Source organism: Callorhinus ursinus, unplaced genomic scaffold (assembly GCF_003265705.2).
Source record: "Callorhinus ursinus isolate GAN/ISIS: 27379988/994484 unplaced genomic scaffold, GSC_fseal_2.0 scaffold6, whole genome shotgun sequence".
Classification (NCBI taxonomy): domain Eukaryota; kingdom Metazoa; phylum Chordata; class Mammalia; order Carnivora; family Otariidae; genus Callorhinus; species Callorhinus ursinus.
In genome coordinates this window covers 2,733,266-2,752,560 of record NW_027397068.1, presented here as the reverse complement: position 1 = coordinate 2,752,560, position 19,295 = coordinate 2,733,266, and the positions used below count along the sequence as shown (strand labels likewise).

Here is a 19,295-nt window from a genome sequence, read left to right as displayed (position 1 = left end):
TTGTTTCCCTAGCCTGAGGAGAAATATCTAAAAAACGTTCCTAAGGTCTATATCAAAGAGATTACTGCCTATGTTTTCTTCTGGGAGTTTTATGGTTTCAGGTCTCACATTTAGGTCTTTAATTATTGTGAGTTTATTTTTGTGTGTAGTTTAAGAAAGTGGTCTAGTTTCATTCATTTGCATGTAGCTGTTAGTTTTCCTAGCATCATTTATTGAAAAGGAGGTCTTTCCCGTTGTATATTCTTACCTTCTTTGTCATTGAGTAATTGACCACACAGTGTGGGTTTATTTCTGGGCTCTCTATACGGTTTCATTGATTTATGTGTCTGTTTTTATACCAGTACCATCTGGGATTGTGATACCCCCATCTTTTTTCTTCTTTCTCAAAATTGCTTTGGCTGTTCAGGATCTTTTGTACTTCCATACAAGTTTTAGGATTACTTATTCTAGTTCTGTAAAAAATATTGTTGGTATTTTGATAGGGATTGCATTGAATCTGTAGATTGCCCTGAGTAGTTTGGACATTTTAACAATATTAATTCTTCTAACCCATGTACATGGTGTATCTTTCCATTTGTTTGTGTCATCTTCAATTTCTTTCCTCAGAGTTTAATAGTTTTGAGAGTACAGTTCTTTCACCTTCTTGGTTAAGTTATTCCTAAGCATTTTATTATTCGTGGAACAATTGTAAATGGAATTAAAAAAAAGTTCTCTTTCTGCTACTTTGTTATAAGTGTATAGAAATGCAACAGATTTCTGTGTATTAACTTTGTATCCTACAACTTATTTATTCTAGTAATGTTTTGGTGGAATCTTTAGGGTTTTCTATATGTAATATCATATTATCTACAAAGAGTGACAGTTTTACTTTTTCCTTTACCGATTTGGATGCCTTTTCTTTAATTTTTTGTCTGATTGATATGGCTAGGACTTCCAGTGTTATTTTGAGTAAAAGTGGCAAGAGTGGACATCCTTGTCATGATCCTGATCTTGGAGGAAAACCTTTTAATTTTTCATCGAGTATGATGTTAGCTGTGGGTTTGACATATATTGCCTTTATCATGTTGCAGTATGTTTTGTGTAAGCCCACTTTGTTGAGAGTTTTGCTCAATAGATGGATTGAATGGATTTTGAATTTTATCAGGTGTTTTTTCTGCATCTAATGAGATGATCAATATGATTTTTATCCCTCATTTTGTTATGTGGTGTGTCATGTTGATGGTTCACAGATATTGAACTGTCCTTATTGTATTCCTGCAGTAAATTCCACTTAATGGTACTGAATGATTCTTTTAATGTATTATTGAATGTGATTTGCTAATATTTTGTTGACATTTTACATCTATGTTCATCAGGTATATTGGCTTGTAGTTTTTTTGGTAGTATCTTTGTCTGGTTTTAGTATCAAGATAATGCTGACCTTGTAGAATTTATTTGGAAGCTTTCCTTCCTCTTCTATTTTTGGAATAGTTTGAAGAGAATAGGTATCCTTTATTTTTAAGTTTTTATTTAAATTCCAGATAGTTAACATACAGTGTAATATTAGTTTCAGGTGTACAGTGTAGTGATTCAGCACTTCCATACAACACCTAGTGCTTAATCACAACAGGTGCACTCCTTAGTCCCCATCATCTATTTAACCCATCCCCCACCCACCTCTTCTCTGGTAACCATCAGTTTGTTCTCTATAGTTAAGAGTCTATTTCCTGGTTTGCCTCTCTTTTTTCCCGCAAGCTCATTTGTTTTGTTTCTTAAATTCCACATTTGAATGTAATCATATGGTATTTGTCTTTCTCTGACTAATTTCGCTTACAATAATACTCTCTTGTTCCATTCACATCATGGCAAATGGCAAGACTTCTTTCTCTTTTATGGCTGAGTAATATTCCATTCTGTATATATACCACATCTTTTTCCATTCATCAGTCAATGGATATTTGGGCTGTTTCCGTAGTTTGGCTATTCTAGATAATGCAACTATAAATATCAGGGTGGATGTATTCCTTTGAGTTAGTTTTTTTGTATTCTTCAGGTAAATACCTAGCAGTGCAATTGCTGGATCGTAAGGTCGCTTTTTTTGTTTCATGTTTTTTGTTTTTGGGGGGGGTGAGGAGGAGCAGAAGGAGAGGGAGAGAATTTTAAGTAGTCTCCATGCTTTCAGTGTGGAGCCCAACATAGAGCTCAACCTCACGACCCTGAGATCATGACCTGTGCCGAAATCAAGAGTCAGACGCTTAACTGACTGAGCCATCCAGGTGCCCCAGGTAGCTCTATTTTTAACTTTCTGAGGAACCTCCATACTGTTTTCCAGAGTGGCTGTACCAGTTTGCATTCCCACCAGCAGTGCAAGAGGGTTCCCCTTTCTTTACAACCTCATCAACACCTGTTGTTTCTTGTGTTTTTCATTTTAGCCGTTTCGTTTTAGCCGTTCTGACGGCTGTGAGGTGATATTTCATTGTAGTTTTGATTTATATTTCCCTGATGATCAGTGATATTGAGCATCTTTTCATGTGTTTGTTGGCCATCTCTGTCTTCTTTGGAAAAATGTTGAGAATAGATATTCTTTAAATGTTTGGTAGAATTCACCTGTGAATTCATCTGATTCTAGATATTTTTGGGAGTTTTTTGATTACCAATTCAATTTTTTACTACTAATCAGCTGTTTAGATTTGCTATTTCTTCATGATTCAATTTTAGAAGGATTGTATTTTTTTTTTAGGAAATTACTCATTTCTTCTAAGTTATCCAATTTGTTGGCATATAAGTTTTCATAATACTCTATTATAATTCTTTGTGTTTCATTTGTTACGTTTTAATTTCTGATTTTGTGGTGTTCTCTCTTTTTTTCTTGGTGAGTCTGGCTAAAGGTTTATCAGTTTTGTTTATCTTTTCAAAGAACCAGTTCTTGGCTTCATTGTTTTTTTTTTTTCTTTTCTTTTCCTTTTTTTTAGTCTTTATTTCACTTATTTTCACTCTGATCTTTATTATTTCTTTCCTTCTTGTTTATTTGAAATTTTGCTTGTTTCTTGTGTCCCAAGGATTTTAGACTGCTGTGTTTTCATTTTCATTTGTCTCCAGGTATTGTTTTATTTCCTCTTTGATTTCTTTGTTGACTCATTGGTTGTTTAGTATTTATGCTTTTCTTTTTAAGATTTATTTATTCTAGAGAGAGCCCGAGAGAGCATGAGTAGGGGGACGGGAAGGGGGGAGAGAATCTTCAAGCAGACTCCCCACTGAGTGGGGAACCCAGATGCAGGGCTTGATCTCATGACCCGTGAGATAATGACCTGAACCAAAATCAGGGGTTGGATGCAGAACTGACTGAGTCACCCAGGCGCCCCAGTACTTTATAAGAAAAATTAATGTCTGTTGTTTTAGTAGTTGTCTTATTTCATCTTTATTTCTTTCTGTTTCTTTTAATCTAATATTTCATGTCTTTTGTTTCTGACTGGTTACTTTTTGTTTCCTTATGTGAACTGTACTATTAGCCAGGCTACAATGTTTCCACAAGGTCTAAGTACTAAGTTGTAAAAAGTGAATTTTCAGGTGTCTAAGTGTTTATTCTTTGAGAAGGCTTAGATCATTGAGTGCTATATTTTCATGAAGAATTGTAATGTACTGTGGGATGTTACAAGTTTATGTAGGTTAGAAATATCCACCTTAGTTCAGAATAGATCCTAAATTGGACACTGGACAAAGATAAGATGTTGTCTAGTATTTTGGGGGTTACTCTTGTATTTTTTTGTTACTATTAAGAAAGGTTTTTCATATAACTAACAGGTAATATTTTTAGGGACTATATAAATGATATGTACGTAATATATTATTACTTTTTCTTAATTGTCTCTCTTTGATGGAAGAGCCAGACCCTGCCCTAAAAGAACTCTCAGTGTATTCTTGCTCAGATTGCTTTCCTCATTGTGTATAATGACATCTGTACCATCAGTAATTTTTGTTGACTGAATTGGTGCATGAATTGAATAGTAGTTTCTTGGACTTTGGAAAAGTGATTGCTTATATCAAGTTGTCTTAAAAGGGTGAGAATAACTGTTTGAAATAATTGGCTTTAAAATATATTTGTTATTAAAGATGTAGATTTGTGTTTTTCTTCTCTCTTCTTGAAGACCACATTAAAAGTATATTAAAGAAAAACAACAGAATGAACCTATGACTTTGAAGGGATATTAGGGTACTCTCAGTGGATAAGACATCACCGCACATTTCTGAAAAAGGAAAAGAGTAACAATAGATGAAACACATTGAAACAGAGAAAACCGTGTCTGAAAATATTCAAGAGGGAACTACAGCAAAGACAGATTCAGGTGTATCCAAAAGAATCTTAGAGGATCTTAGAATTTGAAAAGTCAGAGAGAAAGGATAATTGAAAACGAGAAGGAAGAATAGTTGAAAAACTATGTAATACTTATGCCTTCTTTCCTACCCAATCCCATACGCAGTGCCTCGGTGTAATATTCTCTGCTCTTCACCACTCCCTTTCTTTCCCATCAAAAAATATGGAAGTAATTTCTTGAGGAAATCAAAATAAAGACAACCCTAAAAGAGAAGTAGAGTTGTCATGGTGGATATTTGTGTCTGGAGATTATCCCTCCTAATTCTAGCTTTTAGGGAGTCCCCTGGAAAATGGCTGATTCTCTGCTATTCATCCTAAAGCAGAGTGTGCCTGTCAGGAAACCCTATTCATAAGTACCTGTTTTCAATTTATTCTTTTTTCTCTCTTTTTTATATATCAATGGACAACTGAAAATTACTTCAAAGAAATAAAACCATATATAAATGAAAAGCCAGTGGTAAAAAGAAAAACTGTCACCATGTGAAACCGAGTTCCTGGATCAGAAGAGACTTTAAATAAAATGTCTATTTAGTGTTCTCAGAGAAATGAAAATATATTGCCTCAGTAAAGCAAGAACAGGATAATTATTTAAAAAAACCAGAACAAGAAAGAATTCTTGGAACTTAACATGTTTGCACAAAGTAAACAAAAACACAACAACCCTGGATAGTTAAAAGATAAGTTGAGTGAAAATAGAAAAACAGAGCAGTCTGTTATTTAGCCAGTAGAAGTCTTAGAAAGATTAAACAGGAAAGTCAGTTATCAGAAAAGCACTCATTTCTAGTGCTTAAAGATACTTGTTTCAATATTAAAAGGAAGAGGGAAATAAAGGGGCAACACAATTAATGAAAAAAGACTCACACCTACACATGTTGTGGGATTGCAGTATAAGAGGAGGGAAAATCCTAAAAACTCCTAGGGAGGAAAAGAAAAAGATAACCTATAAGGGAATGAGAATCAGATGAGCATAACTAGAGTGTAAACTCCGTAATGGCAGGGATTTTTGTGGTTGATATTTTCATTATGGTTACATGGTGAGAGCTCAAAAGAAATACATGTTGGATAAAAAAGAGTATGACATCTTTTAAGAACCTCAGAGTTTGGAAGACAGTGGAACAGTGTCTTTAAAGTCCTGAGAAAGATAACTTAGAATGCAGAACTTAGAAAACTACCAAATTGGAGGGCAAAATAAAGACATTCTTAGGCATACAAGGACTCAGAGCATTTATCTCAACCTTTTTACCCCTTCTGTGGAATTATTTGAGGATATGGAGAAGTAAAATGGTGATCAAAACTAATAAAGATGATGACATGAGCTATTAGAAATGGATTAACTCAGAAGTACTATAAAAATGATTCGAGAATGACAGTGGTACCACAGGTCTACAGAATAATTGGTTTAAAATAGAATCAGAAATAATTGATCTCTAAGAAAAATGGTTTTAAGAGGAGGAATGGAATGGATTTCAAGGCTATAGGTAGAATGACTAGCAAGCTAGGTAAATATTAGTGATATAGGAAGATTGTTTTTTCTTTTCAGTAAGAATAAAGGACAATTAGGAATTCCAAGAAAAAAACCTTCCATAACTAACTAGTCATTGCATGTTGCAACCATTTAAAATGAGTCACAGTTAAATCCCCATCTTTCATGGTCTTAAATTGCGAATTCAAGAAATAGCATAGGCATGAAAGTATAAGCCACTAAAATAGCCATCCCAGGGAGAAGGACTTGAATAATGGGGCAGTGGATGTTTCCTTTTTTTTTTTTTTTAGAAACTATATGCATATATTTGAGGCAGGGGTGGAGAAGAATGAGTGCTGGTGCATAGGAGATGAACGGCAGGTAATGTTTTGTGGGGTCTGTCTTTTGCAGTGAAAAGTTAGGTGGCATCTCTGATTAAGATGGGACAGGCCATAGGGAGCTACTTCTGCTATATGCGTGTAAACAAATAATCCTCATTTATACCATATGATCAGCTTTTAATTATATTGTAATTAAAACTGAGTCTTTGACAAGGAATATCAATCAATTTACTAAGCATCTTGTATGTTTGAATTGTAAATGTAATTGTTGATTTTTACTGAGTGTTTATTGTGTCATAGTTATTGAATTATCCTATTTAACTATCACATTAATTCTAGTCTAGAATAGACTAGAATAGACTCTAGAATTAACTGTCACATTAATTCTTCTATTCTGTTACTATTATTATTTCCTTTAAAAATGAGATCATTGAGATTCAATGAGCCAAACACCATTATGTATAGCTTTTAAAACTTAAGTTAATTAAAATTCAACAAAATTGTAAATTAGTCTTCAGTCACATTTGCCATATTTCAGGTGCTCAGTAGCCATGTGTGGTCAGCTACCATACCAGACAGCACAGATTATAAAACATTTCCATTCTTGCTGAAAGTTGTATTGGACAGCCTTGCCTTACAGAACCCTTTTTTTTCCCAGTAAGTGTTTAGTTTATCCTTTTACTTTTTAAAAATATGAAGCATTATGTATACAAACTTGTAATCTTCTCTTTTTGATAATGGTAATATACTATACATGTTTTGTCCATATTTCTTTTCTTAGTATATTGTGGAGATCACTCCAGACTGCAGAAAAAACACAGAGGTAGTGCTCATTCCTTTAGTAGCTTCATAATAACTGTACTTCATTATGTGGTTGTATGTTGCCAGTTCCTTACTGATGGTCCTTCTGATTGTTTTAGTCCTGTCTACCACTGTAATACTGCTGTAGTGAACAGTAGTAGTGCTGCATTGTACATAGGTCTTTTTCCATATAGTACTAGAACCACTATACTTGAAATACTAATTTCATCAATGGGGTTTTTGTTTTTTTTTCTGAATATTAAAAACAATTATTCCAATGCAAAAGGTAATCCAATTTTATTTTATTGGAAAATAAAAATATACAGAGAAGAAAATCATCTAAAATTCATGTTGCCCAGATACTATTTTGGTGTATATGTATCTCGTACTTTACAATTTTTTTCAGTTTCTGAGGGGAGAATACTCAGTATTTTCAATCGATATGTATAGTTGAGGTCATATTGTATTCACTAGTTTGAATTTTGTCTTTACCATAGTACTATAAACATTTCCTCTGGTAACACAGACTTTTTGTAAGTGTTTCTAACAACAGCATGATATTATGCTGTATTGATTTTTACAGCATTCTTAATTATTTTGCAATTGTTTGACACTTACGTTGCTTCTGTTTTTAAAAAAAATTGTACCATAGGGGAACCTGGGTGTCACAGTTGGTTGCATGCTCTCTGTCTCTTTCTCAAGTAAATAAATCTTTCAAAAAATTGTACTGCATAAACATTTGTATATAACTTTTCTTGTGTTTTAGGATTATTTTCTTGTTATTTAGGAATGGAATTATCGGATCAAAGGTTAAAAGTGCAATTAAAGTTTTAATACATCTTGCCAACTTTTTTTACAAAAATCCTGTGGATCTTTTCTTGATAGGCATTTTAGCAGCATTGAGTGTTGTTTTGAAAAATCGTTGATAATTGGTAAGTTTAAAAATGGTATCTGAAGTTGAATATTTTTATGTGCATATCATTTGTATTGCCCATTGTGGGTCTTAACATGTATTTTCTCATTCAACGTTTGACCTCATATTTTTCTTATGGGGTGGTATGAGTTATATATGTTAAGGATGGTAACCATTTTTCTGTCATGTTGCAAATGTTTTTCTTCAGGTGTTTTAATTTGATTAATTTTTTACATACTTTAGTTTTACACTTTTATGTAGTTAGGTTTTTTTTGTTGTTGTTCCTGTAGGCAGGCTTGCCTTAACCACCACCTGCCTCCCCAGAAAAGAAAAAAATGGTGATTTGGTCATTATATGTCTGTCAAAAATCAGCATTTGTCTTTATTATAAATCTTAAGATTCAAGGGAGTCAAATTCAGTTAATTTTTATTCAAAAACAATTATATGTCAGGCATTTTACATGTTCTCTGTCCAGCCTACAACATTCTGTCTATTCTCCAAATAGTATAAATAACAATGTGTGAAAATATAGGTGAATTTTAAAAATTATAAACAGTATATTATTTGCTTTTAGTATCTTTCATTGTAATTAACCGTAAAACGTATTTCACGAGATATAATGAGTTTCCTTTCCCCTTCCTTAATTGTAGGGGCAAAAAGTGTATCTTCTGGTTGCTAATGTGTTAATCTCTACTACAGATACCTAGAGAAACAAAGTGCAGACATGAATATTATCACCAGGATCTGAAGACTCTAAACATTGCTCTTCAGGCTTGTCATGGAGTTTTTTGGAAAAAGGAATCTGTGAAATTATGTGAATAGAAACTATTTTTCAAAACCATGGGGGAAAGAGAAAGAAGTCCAGATAATGATCAAGAAAGTAAGACAGGCAAATACCATTACTCTTATTGTTCATCTGATTTTGGATCTACCCCACAGTCTTCTGGCCGGTCATCGCTGGTCAGTTCTTCACCTACGGGTATTAAGGGAAAAAATCCTAAAAGACAAATTTCAGATAGCCAAGTGCATCATCAAGGTAAGCATTCTTTAAGAGTCCAGTGGACCTAGAAGACTCATTTTGAGTTTTTAGGAAAGTTGTATGAATGAAACTTCTGTTATTATGTATGTATGGATATATGCATGGAAATGGGCTGATCTACATTTTGAATAAGATGTATTTTTGTATATATAATTGTTGTATGTATATATATATATATATATATATATATAGTTGTATATATAGTGTTATATATAGTTGTTGCCTATGGTGCTGTGTGTTATCCTTTGTTATAATCAAAATCATACTATATACAGAAGAAGGAACCATTAATAAGCCTTCTCATTTTGTTCTCCCTAAATAAATGTTTGTCTTGGTGTTGCTGAGGTACTGTGAAGGCAAAAAAAAAAAAAAAAAAAAATCACAAAATGTTTATACCTTTTTTAATCTTCACCTCTAAAAAGCAGCAAATGACATTGCTATAAAGTAGTTAAGGGACATTTTTATATAGAGAGTAAAATTACTTCCTCTAGGCTACACAGTGCTTACTGCAAAAGTTTGAATTAAATCTAGAAATGGAGTTTGGGACTTGGGACTACCACTCTGTTTTCTGTAAAACTGTGTTATAATGGAAACAGGATTAATCATTAGAAATAATTTGTCTTATTAAAATGTTCCTAGTTTGGAACTACATGTTAATACATAATTTGACAAGGTATTGTTCTAGAAATCTCTTCTTCATCTTAATGAATTTCTGGTCAGAAACCCCCAGTTGTACTTAGTAACAAAGTATCTAAGGACAACCATAGAAAAATACACCATAGAAAATTAAGCTAAGGTAAATGAGGTAATTACAGTATACATTAATGAATACAGCACAGTTATAACAACACTAGCTTAGAAGGATTATATAGAGTTTAGATTGTAAGGCACAGGGAGGGGTAAAATTGGAAGTCGAAAAGGAAAACAGGTCAGTCAGGTCATGAAACACCTTGAAACCTATAATATATTGGCTGTCTGTTTCTGTGGGGAAATAGTTAGCTATTGAACAGATTAAAGCAGGGGTATAATTAAATGTGCCTTTATAAATTTTTACTTTGAAAAGTAGTATTTGCTTTAAAAAAATACTCTGGAAAGAATATTTTACTTTTGAAAGCATCCCTCTTGCGGACCCTGATCTAACTTCCTAGGAATGTTATTCTTACAACAGTTAGCTGTTTTTTCTTTTTCTTTCTTTCTTTTGCCTGTACAGTGCTGCAGGTTTTTGTTCTTTTCCTCCAAATCTGTCTCAGTGTGAGCCTCTTGTTTTGATTTTGTGTTTGAATGCATGATCTGATATTAAACTTTTGCTATCTAATTAAGAACAGATAGACTATAGGGTTGAACCTTAGAAAATGCCTATTTATTCCTAAGAAATAACTTACATATTTGGGGAATTATTGGTATTATTGGTAGGAATACTTTAATTTTTCACTACTCCCCCAGAAGAAATTTAGGAGCCCACCTAATTAAGGAGTCAGAAATTCTTTTTTTTTTTTTTTAAGATTTTATTTATTTATTTATTTGACAGAGAGACACACTGTGAGAGAGGGAACACAAGCAGGGGGAGTGGGAGAGGGAGAAGCAGGCTTCCCGCCGAGCAGGGAGCCCGATGTGGGGGCTCGATCCCAGGACCCTGGGATCATGACCTAAGCCGAAGGCAGCCGCTTAACGACTGAGCCACCCAGGCGCCCCAAGGAGTCAGAAATTCTTAACCTTATCTAAGAAGATAATTGAGAAAAAGCTTTGAGAAACAGTTCTAACGTGATGCAGAAAATTTCAGTTATTATCTTCAATCTGACTTGTACTATTTTCTCCTTTGTTTTGTCTTCTGAATTAAAGTCTGTGATAATTTGTCTACCTTAGATCAATCAATAGGACCACACAAATTACAGTTAAACACTTTAGTGTTTCCTTAAACACTGAATTAGTTTCTTTTTAAGCTGGCAGTGTACAGTCAACTAAGGAAAGAACAAATGTGATTAAAATAGCATCTTAAACACTTGAATTTGTGGATTTGCATGTTTGATAACATTCTTCCTCTTTTTAATTTTCAGCATATCTAATTATTTTTTAAAATAAAATTGTTGCTTTATCAAAAGTTATATTCATGATAAAATTTAATAGTTATACATGTTTATATATTACATGTTATATATTTATATTTCATGTTTTATCAATAGTATAAACATCTTAAGTCTTTTATAGTTGGATAATTCATCTTTACTATGTGTTTCTTAAAGGAGTCATGTTTTAGTTTTATCACCTGAAGGAAGAAAAAACAATATTTTCTCACGCTCTTTTTCATAGTGACTTAACAAGGGGTAAATGAAGAGTGATACACATGACAGTCAATCATCTTTTCTCTTATTAGCACTGTAATTCATCTTGATAGTTTTAAAAATGAAAAAAAAGTAAATGGCAGCTAGAAAATATTTTTGAGTTCAGGTTAAGTATACTTTTTATGATCAGTTTGTAGTCATGCTAATAGAATATATGTATAAAGTTTCTGTCATTCCAAGAATTGAGTACGTACATATTTCGTGAAAGTATATGGATACCAAAACTGTTAACTCAGTGTGTTGGGAAGGAAAGAAAATTGAAATGATGGATGCCCCAATTTAAAATTGGAGCAGTGCTGGGGCGCCTGGGTGGCTCAGTCGTTAAGCGTCTGCCTTCTCCCACTCCCCCTGCTTTGTGTTCCCTCTCTCCCACTCCCCTGCTTTGTGTTCCCTCTCTCGCTGTGTCTCTCTCTGTCAAATAAATAAATAAAATCTTAAAAAAAAAAGCTTACTCTTAAAAAATAAATAAATAAAATTGGAGCAGTGCTGTCCAGGGGAAATATAATGCAAGTCACAAACACAAGCCACACATGTAATTTTATATTGTCTGATAACCACATTAAAAAAGAAAAACAGATATAATTAATTTTAATAGTATATTTTATTTAATCCAAAATATCCAAAATATCATTTTAAAATGTAGTTAAAAGCACTGTATTTGAAACATTATGCATCTTTTTTTGAACTAAGTGTTTGAAATTCAGTTATGGCATATCTCAGTTTGGACTATCCACATTTCAAATCTCTCAAGCCACATGTGGCTAGTGACTACTACTATATTGGAAAGTGTAGTTCAGACTTACAGGCTTTCCCCCCATTTCTTATTATTACCACGTCCTTTTGTGTATTCAAACAATTATAGAACTGAAATCCCAAATCAGTACACATTCAAAACACATTCTTTAGAATCTTTCATTTTTTTAAATGAAACTTTGTAATATAAATTGTAAATATTACTTGTTACTCTTCACCTGTTTACATAATGGAATCAAGGTATCCATGGCTGGAGAGAGGGTAGGGAAAGGTTGAGTTTTCTAGTTTTTCTTTTTTTTTTTTCCCCCCTCTGGAATGCATTTCCTTCTTGGAAAAAATGCAGTCACCTTGGAGATTAAAGTTCATTATTCTCAACTGAGGCAGACTTCCATATGTCTTTTTAAAAGGCAGGTGCTTTGTATGTTGGGGTCTAAGTTTAATGAACTTGTAGTAAAAATAATGACATTTCAAATTTTTGTGAAATGTTATTTAATATGTACAGTTTAAAGATTTCATATGCCTATATTTTTTAGGGTGTAGGTTTTTGTTTTTATCTTGTTCTCAAATTATGTCAAATGTTTTTGATTTGAACCTCACACAAAAGAAAGCCCCTGAGCAAGCATTTAAAATCACATCTGTACTGCTAAAAGTGTCATTTTCAATCACTGATAAATGGGATTAAGTTATTACTGACAGAGAATATTTGTGGAGAATTCCTTTTTTACATGCATTCTTTGTTTAATCCTCACAGCAACCTAGTTATGTAGGTGGTGTTATCCTCATTCTACGGGTGGGGAAAATAGACCTGGAAAGGTTTAGCAAAATTGCCCAAGGAGTTATTAAGTGGTAAATCAAAGTCCCAAACCCAAGTCTTCTTGTCATACAGTGTGTTGTCTTGTTTCCCCAAATAAAGAAAAAGAGTTCTAATTAGAGAAAACATACATTTCCACATTCCAAATTATAATCCCAAATATCTTGGCATAAATTACTTGAGTATCACAGTATTTTGTCCAGTGTTTATTAAATCCCATGCTGATGCTGATGATGCTCGTGTTCGAATTCTGGCTTGCCATCTTACGTATAAAGTTAAAAATGGTAAAGCTTGATGCTGGCCATTTTTTTTTCATTATGTTATGTTAATCACCATACATTATATCATTAGTTTTTGATGTAGTGTTCCATGATTCATTGTTTGCGTATAACACCCAGTGCTCCATGCAGAACGTGCCCTCCTCAATACCCATCACCAGGCTAACCCATCCCCCCAGCCCCCTCCCCTCTAGAACCCTCAGTTTGTTTCTCAGAGTCCATAGTCTGATGCTGCCATTTTTTAAAGCAATGTAAAATAATTTCCTGTAAACCATTGGGATAACATTTTGATAAGTCATAATATTCTTGACCTTTCTTAAAAAGGATTCTGAACCTTTCTTAATGAAAACAGTATATTAAGAGTCTAAATAAAACTTGATACTTAAATATTGTAAGATCATTTTTTAAGGAACAAAATAAAGAATGTTATAGATCCATTTGTGTTAGAATGAATAAATAATATTACATTGGTCCAGCTTTCACTTTACATTATTACTGTTTCTTTTTTAGCCCCTAGGAAGCCAAGCCCTAAGGGTCCACCAAACAGAAGGGGAGTCCGAGTGGGATTTCGCTCCCAGAGCCTCAATAGGGAGCCACTTCGGAAAGATACTGATCTTGTAACAAAACGGGTTCTTTCTGCAAGACTGCTAAAAATCAATGAATTGCAGAATGAAGTAACTGAACTCCAGGTCAAGTTAGCTGAGCTCCTAAAAGAAAATAAGGCTTTGAAAAGGCTTCAATACAGACAGGAGAAAGCCCTGAATAAGTTTGAAGATACAGAAAATGAAATCTCACAACTTATTGCTCGTCATAACAATGAGATTACAGCACTCAAAGAACGCTTAAGAAAATCTCAAGAGAAAGAACGGGCAACTGAGAAAAGGGTAAAAGATACAGAAGGTGAACTATTTAGGACAAAATTTTCCTTACAGAAACTGAAAAAGATGTCTGAAGCTAGACACCTACCTGAGCGAGATGATTTGGCAAAGAAACTAGTTTCAGCAGAGTTAAAATTAGATGACACCGAGAGAAGAATTAAGGTAAAACTTATACAGCTTCTAATTGTGCTGTTTTGTGTTGTTTTTCATTGGATATTTAATGTGCTCTATTAAGACTGCTTATTGCAGTTCAGCATATGGTTGGGAATGAAAACTATTTTTTAAAATATTTTTAAAATTATCTTTCTAAGAGATTAGGAAAAAATTAAGATTGTATATTTAAGAGCAAGATACAAAAAATTTACACGTTAATGGGCCACCTGTTAATGAATGGGTGTTTAATTCCATGAATCTTAGTCATTTTGGAGAAATACATTATTTGATTATTTGATTGTTTTTCTAAAATTGAAAATGATACACTAATAGCTGTAGTGTATAAAACTGACATTTGGGGCCATTGTGTAAGAAATGCCACATGAAAAATACTTTGTTTTTATTTCTTAGAACATTTGTAAAAGACATTTTTGGGGGCAGGGCTTTCCCTTATTCCCCCAGATAGAAACTAATATGAGAGGTAGGTGGAAGAATGTTGTTAACTAGTCTGAGAATATAGCAGAGCTTTTAAAAAGATATTGTTCTTGAAACAAGTTGAAAAAAGAGTACTACCCCATGACTGTTACACAAAGAATTTGTATTAGATGCTACCTTGTACGTGTGTGTATCGCGTACATGTGATAAAATTGCATAGAACTAAATATGTATACAATGTATATGTGAATATATGTGTGTGTATATATGTATATCAAACAGAAGCCCTGAGTTAGGGCTTATGAAAATTGATGAGTAGTTTGGAAAGCAAAGCTAGGGGAAAAGTACAGGAATAATGCCTGCTAGTAGAGCTTTCTGAACAAGTGCAAGTCAGAACTACAAATAAATTAACTTTCTGCAATGTATTAATTACGTGTTTTTAATACATGGTATGTTATAGTGCTTCTTTGTATACTATACCATGTTTGGTATGCCGATGCTAAGCCCAGGGGCAATGGCTTACTAACACGGTGTACCTCAGTGATTAGAAAAAGTACCTAACTTATTCTATACAATTAGCAATTGTTATCTTCTGTTTTCAGTGCACAGAAGTTACCCTGTTGTGTAGGCTTCACCAGTGATCAACCCAAACTGTAGAGCAAAGATGTAGAAACTTTTTTTTTAAAGGGCCACTTAACTTGGGGTGGGGTGGGGGCAGAGTCTGAAAGCAATTATTGTCACAAAAAACGACAAACATTTTAATTATTTTTAAAGAGGAGTATAAAATGTGCTGTATCATGAATTTTAAAATTGGGAACCAAGAGCACAGAATGCTAATAATGATAAACAAACAAAAAACACCTGTGTATGTATAAAACTAGAGAGAACACGGTGTCGCAATGTAGACACACACACATATGCTATGGTTCTCTCATAGCCAGTTATGAAGGAGGTTTATGGAGTGTTGGGGGAAAGAGGAGAAAGAAGGAAGAGAAGAAAAACAAGTCTTTGGATTCTGAGTAGTAGTATGGAGGTTAATTATGTAACTGCCCACTTGGGAGCATGAAAATCAGTCATCTGTAGTGATGTCTTTAAAATAGTTAACTGTATAGTGTCCTCCATTCTTTTCTTACTGGAGGTAAAAAAGTTTTTAACTTTTTATTTTGAGTTAATTATAGACTGATATGCCTTTGTATGAAAATTATATATAGAGATCCCATATATGCTTCATCCAGTTTCTGCAGTGGTAACATAATGCATAACTGCAATATAATATTGCAACCAGGAAATTGGTTTGGATACAGTGATACAATCCATCAACCTTAAGCAGGTTCCACGAGTTTTACATGCATTCGTGTTTGCATGTGTGTATGTGTTTAGTTCTTTGCAATTTTACCACATGTGTAGATTTATGTGACCACCACCGGAGTCAGGATGCAGAACAATTCCATCACGAGGATCCTGTGTTACCAGCTTTTAAAGGCACAGCTACCTTCTTGCCTTCTCTCTAACCTGTGGCATCCACTAATCTGTTCACTATTTCTGTAATTTTGTCATTTTAAGAATGTTAATATAAGTGGAATCATGTAGTATTTAACCTTTTGAGATGAATAGATTTCATTTTTTTTTTCCATGAGCTCCATCCAAGTGGTATATATCAATAGTTGTTCCTTTTTTATTCCTGAGTGGTATTCCATGGTATGGGTATATCAGAGAGTGTTATGGTACATCCCATTGTTTCCGGTTTTTAGCTATTAACTAATGATGCTGCTGTGATTATTCTTATACAGTTTTTGGTGTGAACATAAATTTTCATTTTTCTGGGATATATGCCTGAAAGTGCACTTGATGGGTTGTATGATAAATGCATTTTTGGTTTTGTAAGAAACGTCGTTCTCTTTTTAGAGTGGCAGTGCTATTTTACATTTCTAACAGCAATGTGTAATTGATCCAGTTTCTCTGCATCCTTGCTAGCTTTTGATGTTATCACTCTTACATTGTAGCCATTCTGATAGGTGTTTAGTGCTATCTCATGGTTTTAACTTGTATCATTCCTAATGGCTAATGATGTACATCTTTTCATGTGCTTATTTGCCATCTGTAGATTCTATTCATGTTGGTCATTTTTTTTTTTTTTGCCTATTTATTCTAGTTACAAGTCCTTTGTCAGATATGTGGTTTGCAAATATTTTCTCTCAGTCTGTTGCTTAGGTCTTTTCATCTTCACAGGGTTGTTCAGAGGGAAAGTTTTAAATTTTGATGTAATCTAGTTTATCAGATTTTTCTTTTATGGATTATGCTTTGGTATAAAGTCTAAGAATTCTTTGCCTATTTTTATCACCCTTTGCCTGTAGCCGCCGAGATTTTCTACTGTGTTTTTATCCAAAGATCTTATGATTTTGTGTTTGACTTTCAAGTCCATTTTGAGTTAATGTTTGTATAAGATGTGAGGTTTAGGTTGAGGTTTTTTTTTTTTTTTTATTACCTGTTGTGTCCAGTTACTCCAGTAACCATTTGTTGCAAAGTTCCTCCAGTAACCTTCTTCCATTGAATTTGGCACCTTTGTCAAAAATCAGTTGGGCATGTTTTTATGGGTCTATTTCTGGATTCTTTAGTCTGTTCTATTGATCTTTCTGTCTGTCCCTCTGCTAATACCACACATTACATAATTATAGGCAACATAATAAGCCTTAACATCAGGTAGAGTGATTTGTCTCATGTTATGCTTTATTTTTAAAAGTTTAGCTATTTTAAGTATTCTGGGTCCTCTGCCTTTCCATATAAACTTTAGGATAAGTTTGTCTTTGTCTACAAACACCTTCCTGGGATTTTAATGGGAAATGCATTAAACATGGATCATTTTGTGGAGAAATGATGTGTTGAACCTTCCTACTCTCGAACACAGTATATTCTTCCACTTATTTAGGTCATCTTTGATTTCTTCCATCATCATTTTGTCACTCTCAGGATATAGATCCATACAGGTTTTGTTAGATTATACCTAAGTATTTTATTTTCTTTAAAGCAATTATAAATAGTCTCAGTTCTTTCTGGATGAGAAAATTATCTTTGAACTTTTATTTTGAAATTTCAAAGCTTGTTTTTGTTGTAATAATTATTTTCACAAGGGGTTATAAATGTTTTATGCACATGAAGGAATAGCTTGGTTTTAGAAGTTTACTTTCAAATTTCAGGAGTATAAATTAATTATAAGCCTCAGTTTGGTTGGGAGATCTAAACTACTTCATTTCTGTTGTATTTGAAGTTATATTGGAATTGACGTTTAATATGTTATTATGAACCTCCTTCTCTCAAATCAATCTCATTTCAGCTGTCACACCATATACTAGTTCTCTTCTGAATGGAGGAGCCCTGGCAACCCACCTGAGGGTAATTCTCTACTTTCTAGCTTACCTTTTCATACTTCCTAAAGCCTTTGGCCCATTATGTCTAATTATATCTTTCATAATCTCAGTAATCAACCCAGATTTTGAAATATTTCCTATTGAGTTTCTTAATTTTGTGTGAAATTTAGCTTTTATTTTTGTGCTTCATTCATTTACCCAATTTTATTACTTTATCCAACACTAAGTTAATCTTTTTTTTATAATTTTATTTTATTATGTTTTGTTAGTCACCGTACATTACATCATTAGTTTTTGATGTAGTGTTCCATGATGCATTGTTTGCGAATAACACCCAGTGCTCCATTCAATATGTGCCCTCCTTAATACCCATCACCGGGCTAACCCATCCCCCCACCCCCCTCCCCTCTAAACCCCTCAGTTTATTTCTCAGAGTCCATACTCTCATGGTTCATCTCCCCCTCCAATTTCCCCCCTTCATTTTTCCCTTCCTACTGTCTTTTTCTTTTTTCTTTTTTTTTTTTTAACATATAATGTATTATTTGTTTCAGAGGTACAGGCCTGTGATTCATCAGTCTTACACAATTCACAGCACATACCCTCCCCAGTGTCCATCACCCAGCCACCCCATCCCTCCCACCCCCCACCATTCCAGGAACCCTCAATTTGTTTCTGAGACTAAGAATTCCTCATATCAGTGAGATCATATGATACTTGTCTTTCTCTGATTGACTTATTTCACTTAGCATAATATCCTCTAGTTCCATCCACGTCGTTGCAAATGGCAAGATTTCTTTTTTTTTTTGATGACTGCGTAATATTCCGTTGTATATATACACCACATCTTTTTTATCCACTCATCTGCTGATGGACATCTTGGCTCTTTCCATAGTTTGGCTATTGCGGACATTGCTATAAACACTGGGGTGCACGTACCCCTTCAGATCACTACATTTGTATCTTTGGGGTAAATACCCAGTAGTGCAATTGCTGGGTTGTAGGGTAGCTCTATTTTCAACTTTTTGAGGAACCTCCTTACGGTTTTCCAGAGTGGCTGCACCAGCTTGCATTCCCAGCAGCAGTGTAGGAGGGTTCCCCTTTCTCCGCATCCTCGCCAACATCTGTTGTTTCCTGACTTGTTAATTTTAGCCATTCTGACTGGTGTGAGGTGGTATCTCATTGAGTTTTTGATTTGGATTTCCCTGATGCCCAGTGATGTTGAGCACTTTTTCATGTTTCTGTTGGCCATTTGGATGTCTTCTTTGGAAAAATGTCTGTTCATGTCTTCTGCCCATTTCTTTTTTTAAGATTTATTTATTTTTTTTTATTTGACAGAGAGACACAGTGAGAGAGGGAACACAAGCAAGGCGAGTGGG

The 19,295-nt window shown here is 33.9% G+C and overlaps 1 protein-coding gene across 3 annotated transcripts in view; it reads left to right on the top strand.

Annotated features, from left to right (window-relative positions):
• Positions 1 to 19,295, top strand: part of LCA5 (lebercilin LCA5) — a 76,993-nt gene that overhangs the window by 18,661 nt on the left and 39,037 nt on the right. The window contains exons 1-4 of one of the 3 annotated variants that reach the window (XM_073893541.1): positions 6,925 to 6,977; positions 7,722 to 7,887; positions 8,568 to 8,904; positions 13,599 to 14,128. In XM_073893541.1, coding sequence (XP_073749642.1) covers positions 8,709 to 8,904; positions 13,599 to 14,128 — 726 coding nt within the window. In that variant the 5' untranslated portion in view covers positions 6,925 to 6,977; positions 7,722 to 7,887; positions 8,568 to 8,708. Of the gene's footprint in view, positions 1 to 6,879; positions 7,888 to 8,567; positions 8,905 to 13,598; positions 14,129 to 19,295 lie in introns of those variants that run through there. The other 2 variants (XM_025858517.2, XM_073893542.1) reach the window with 2 other exon arrangements.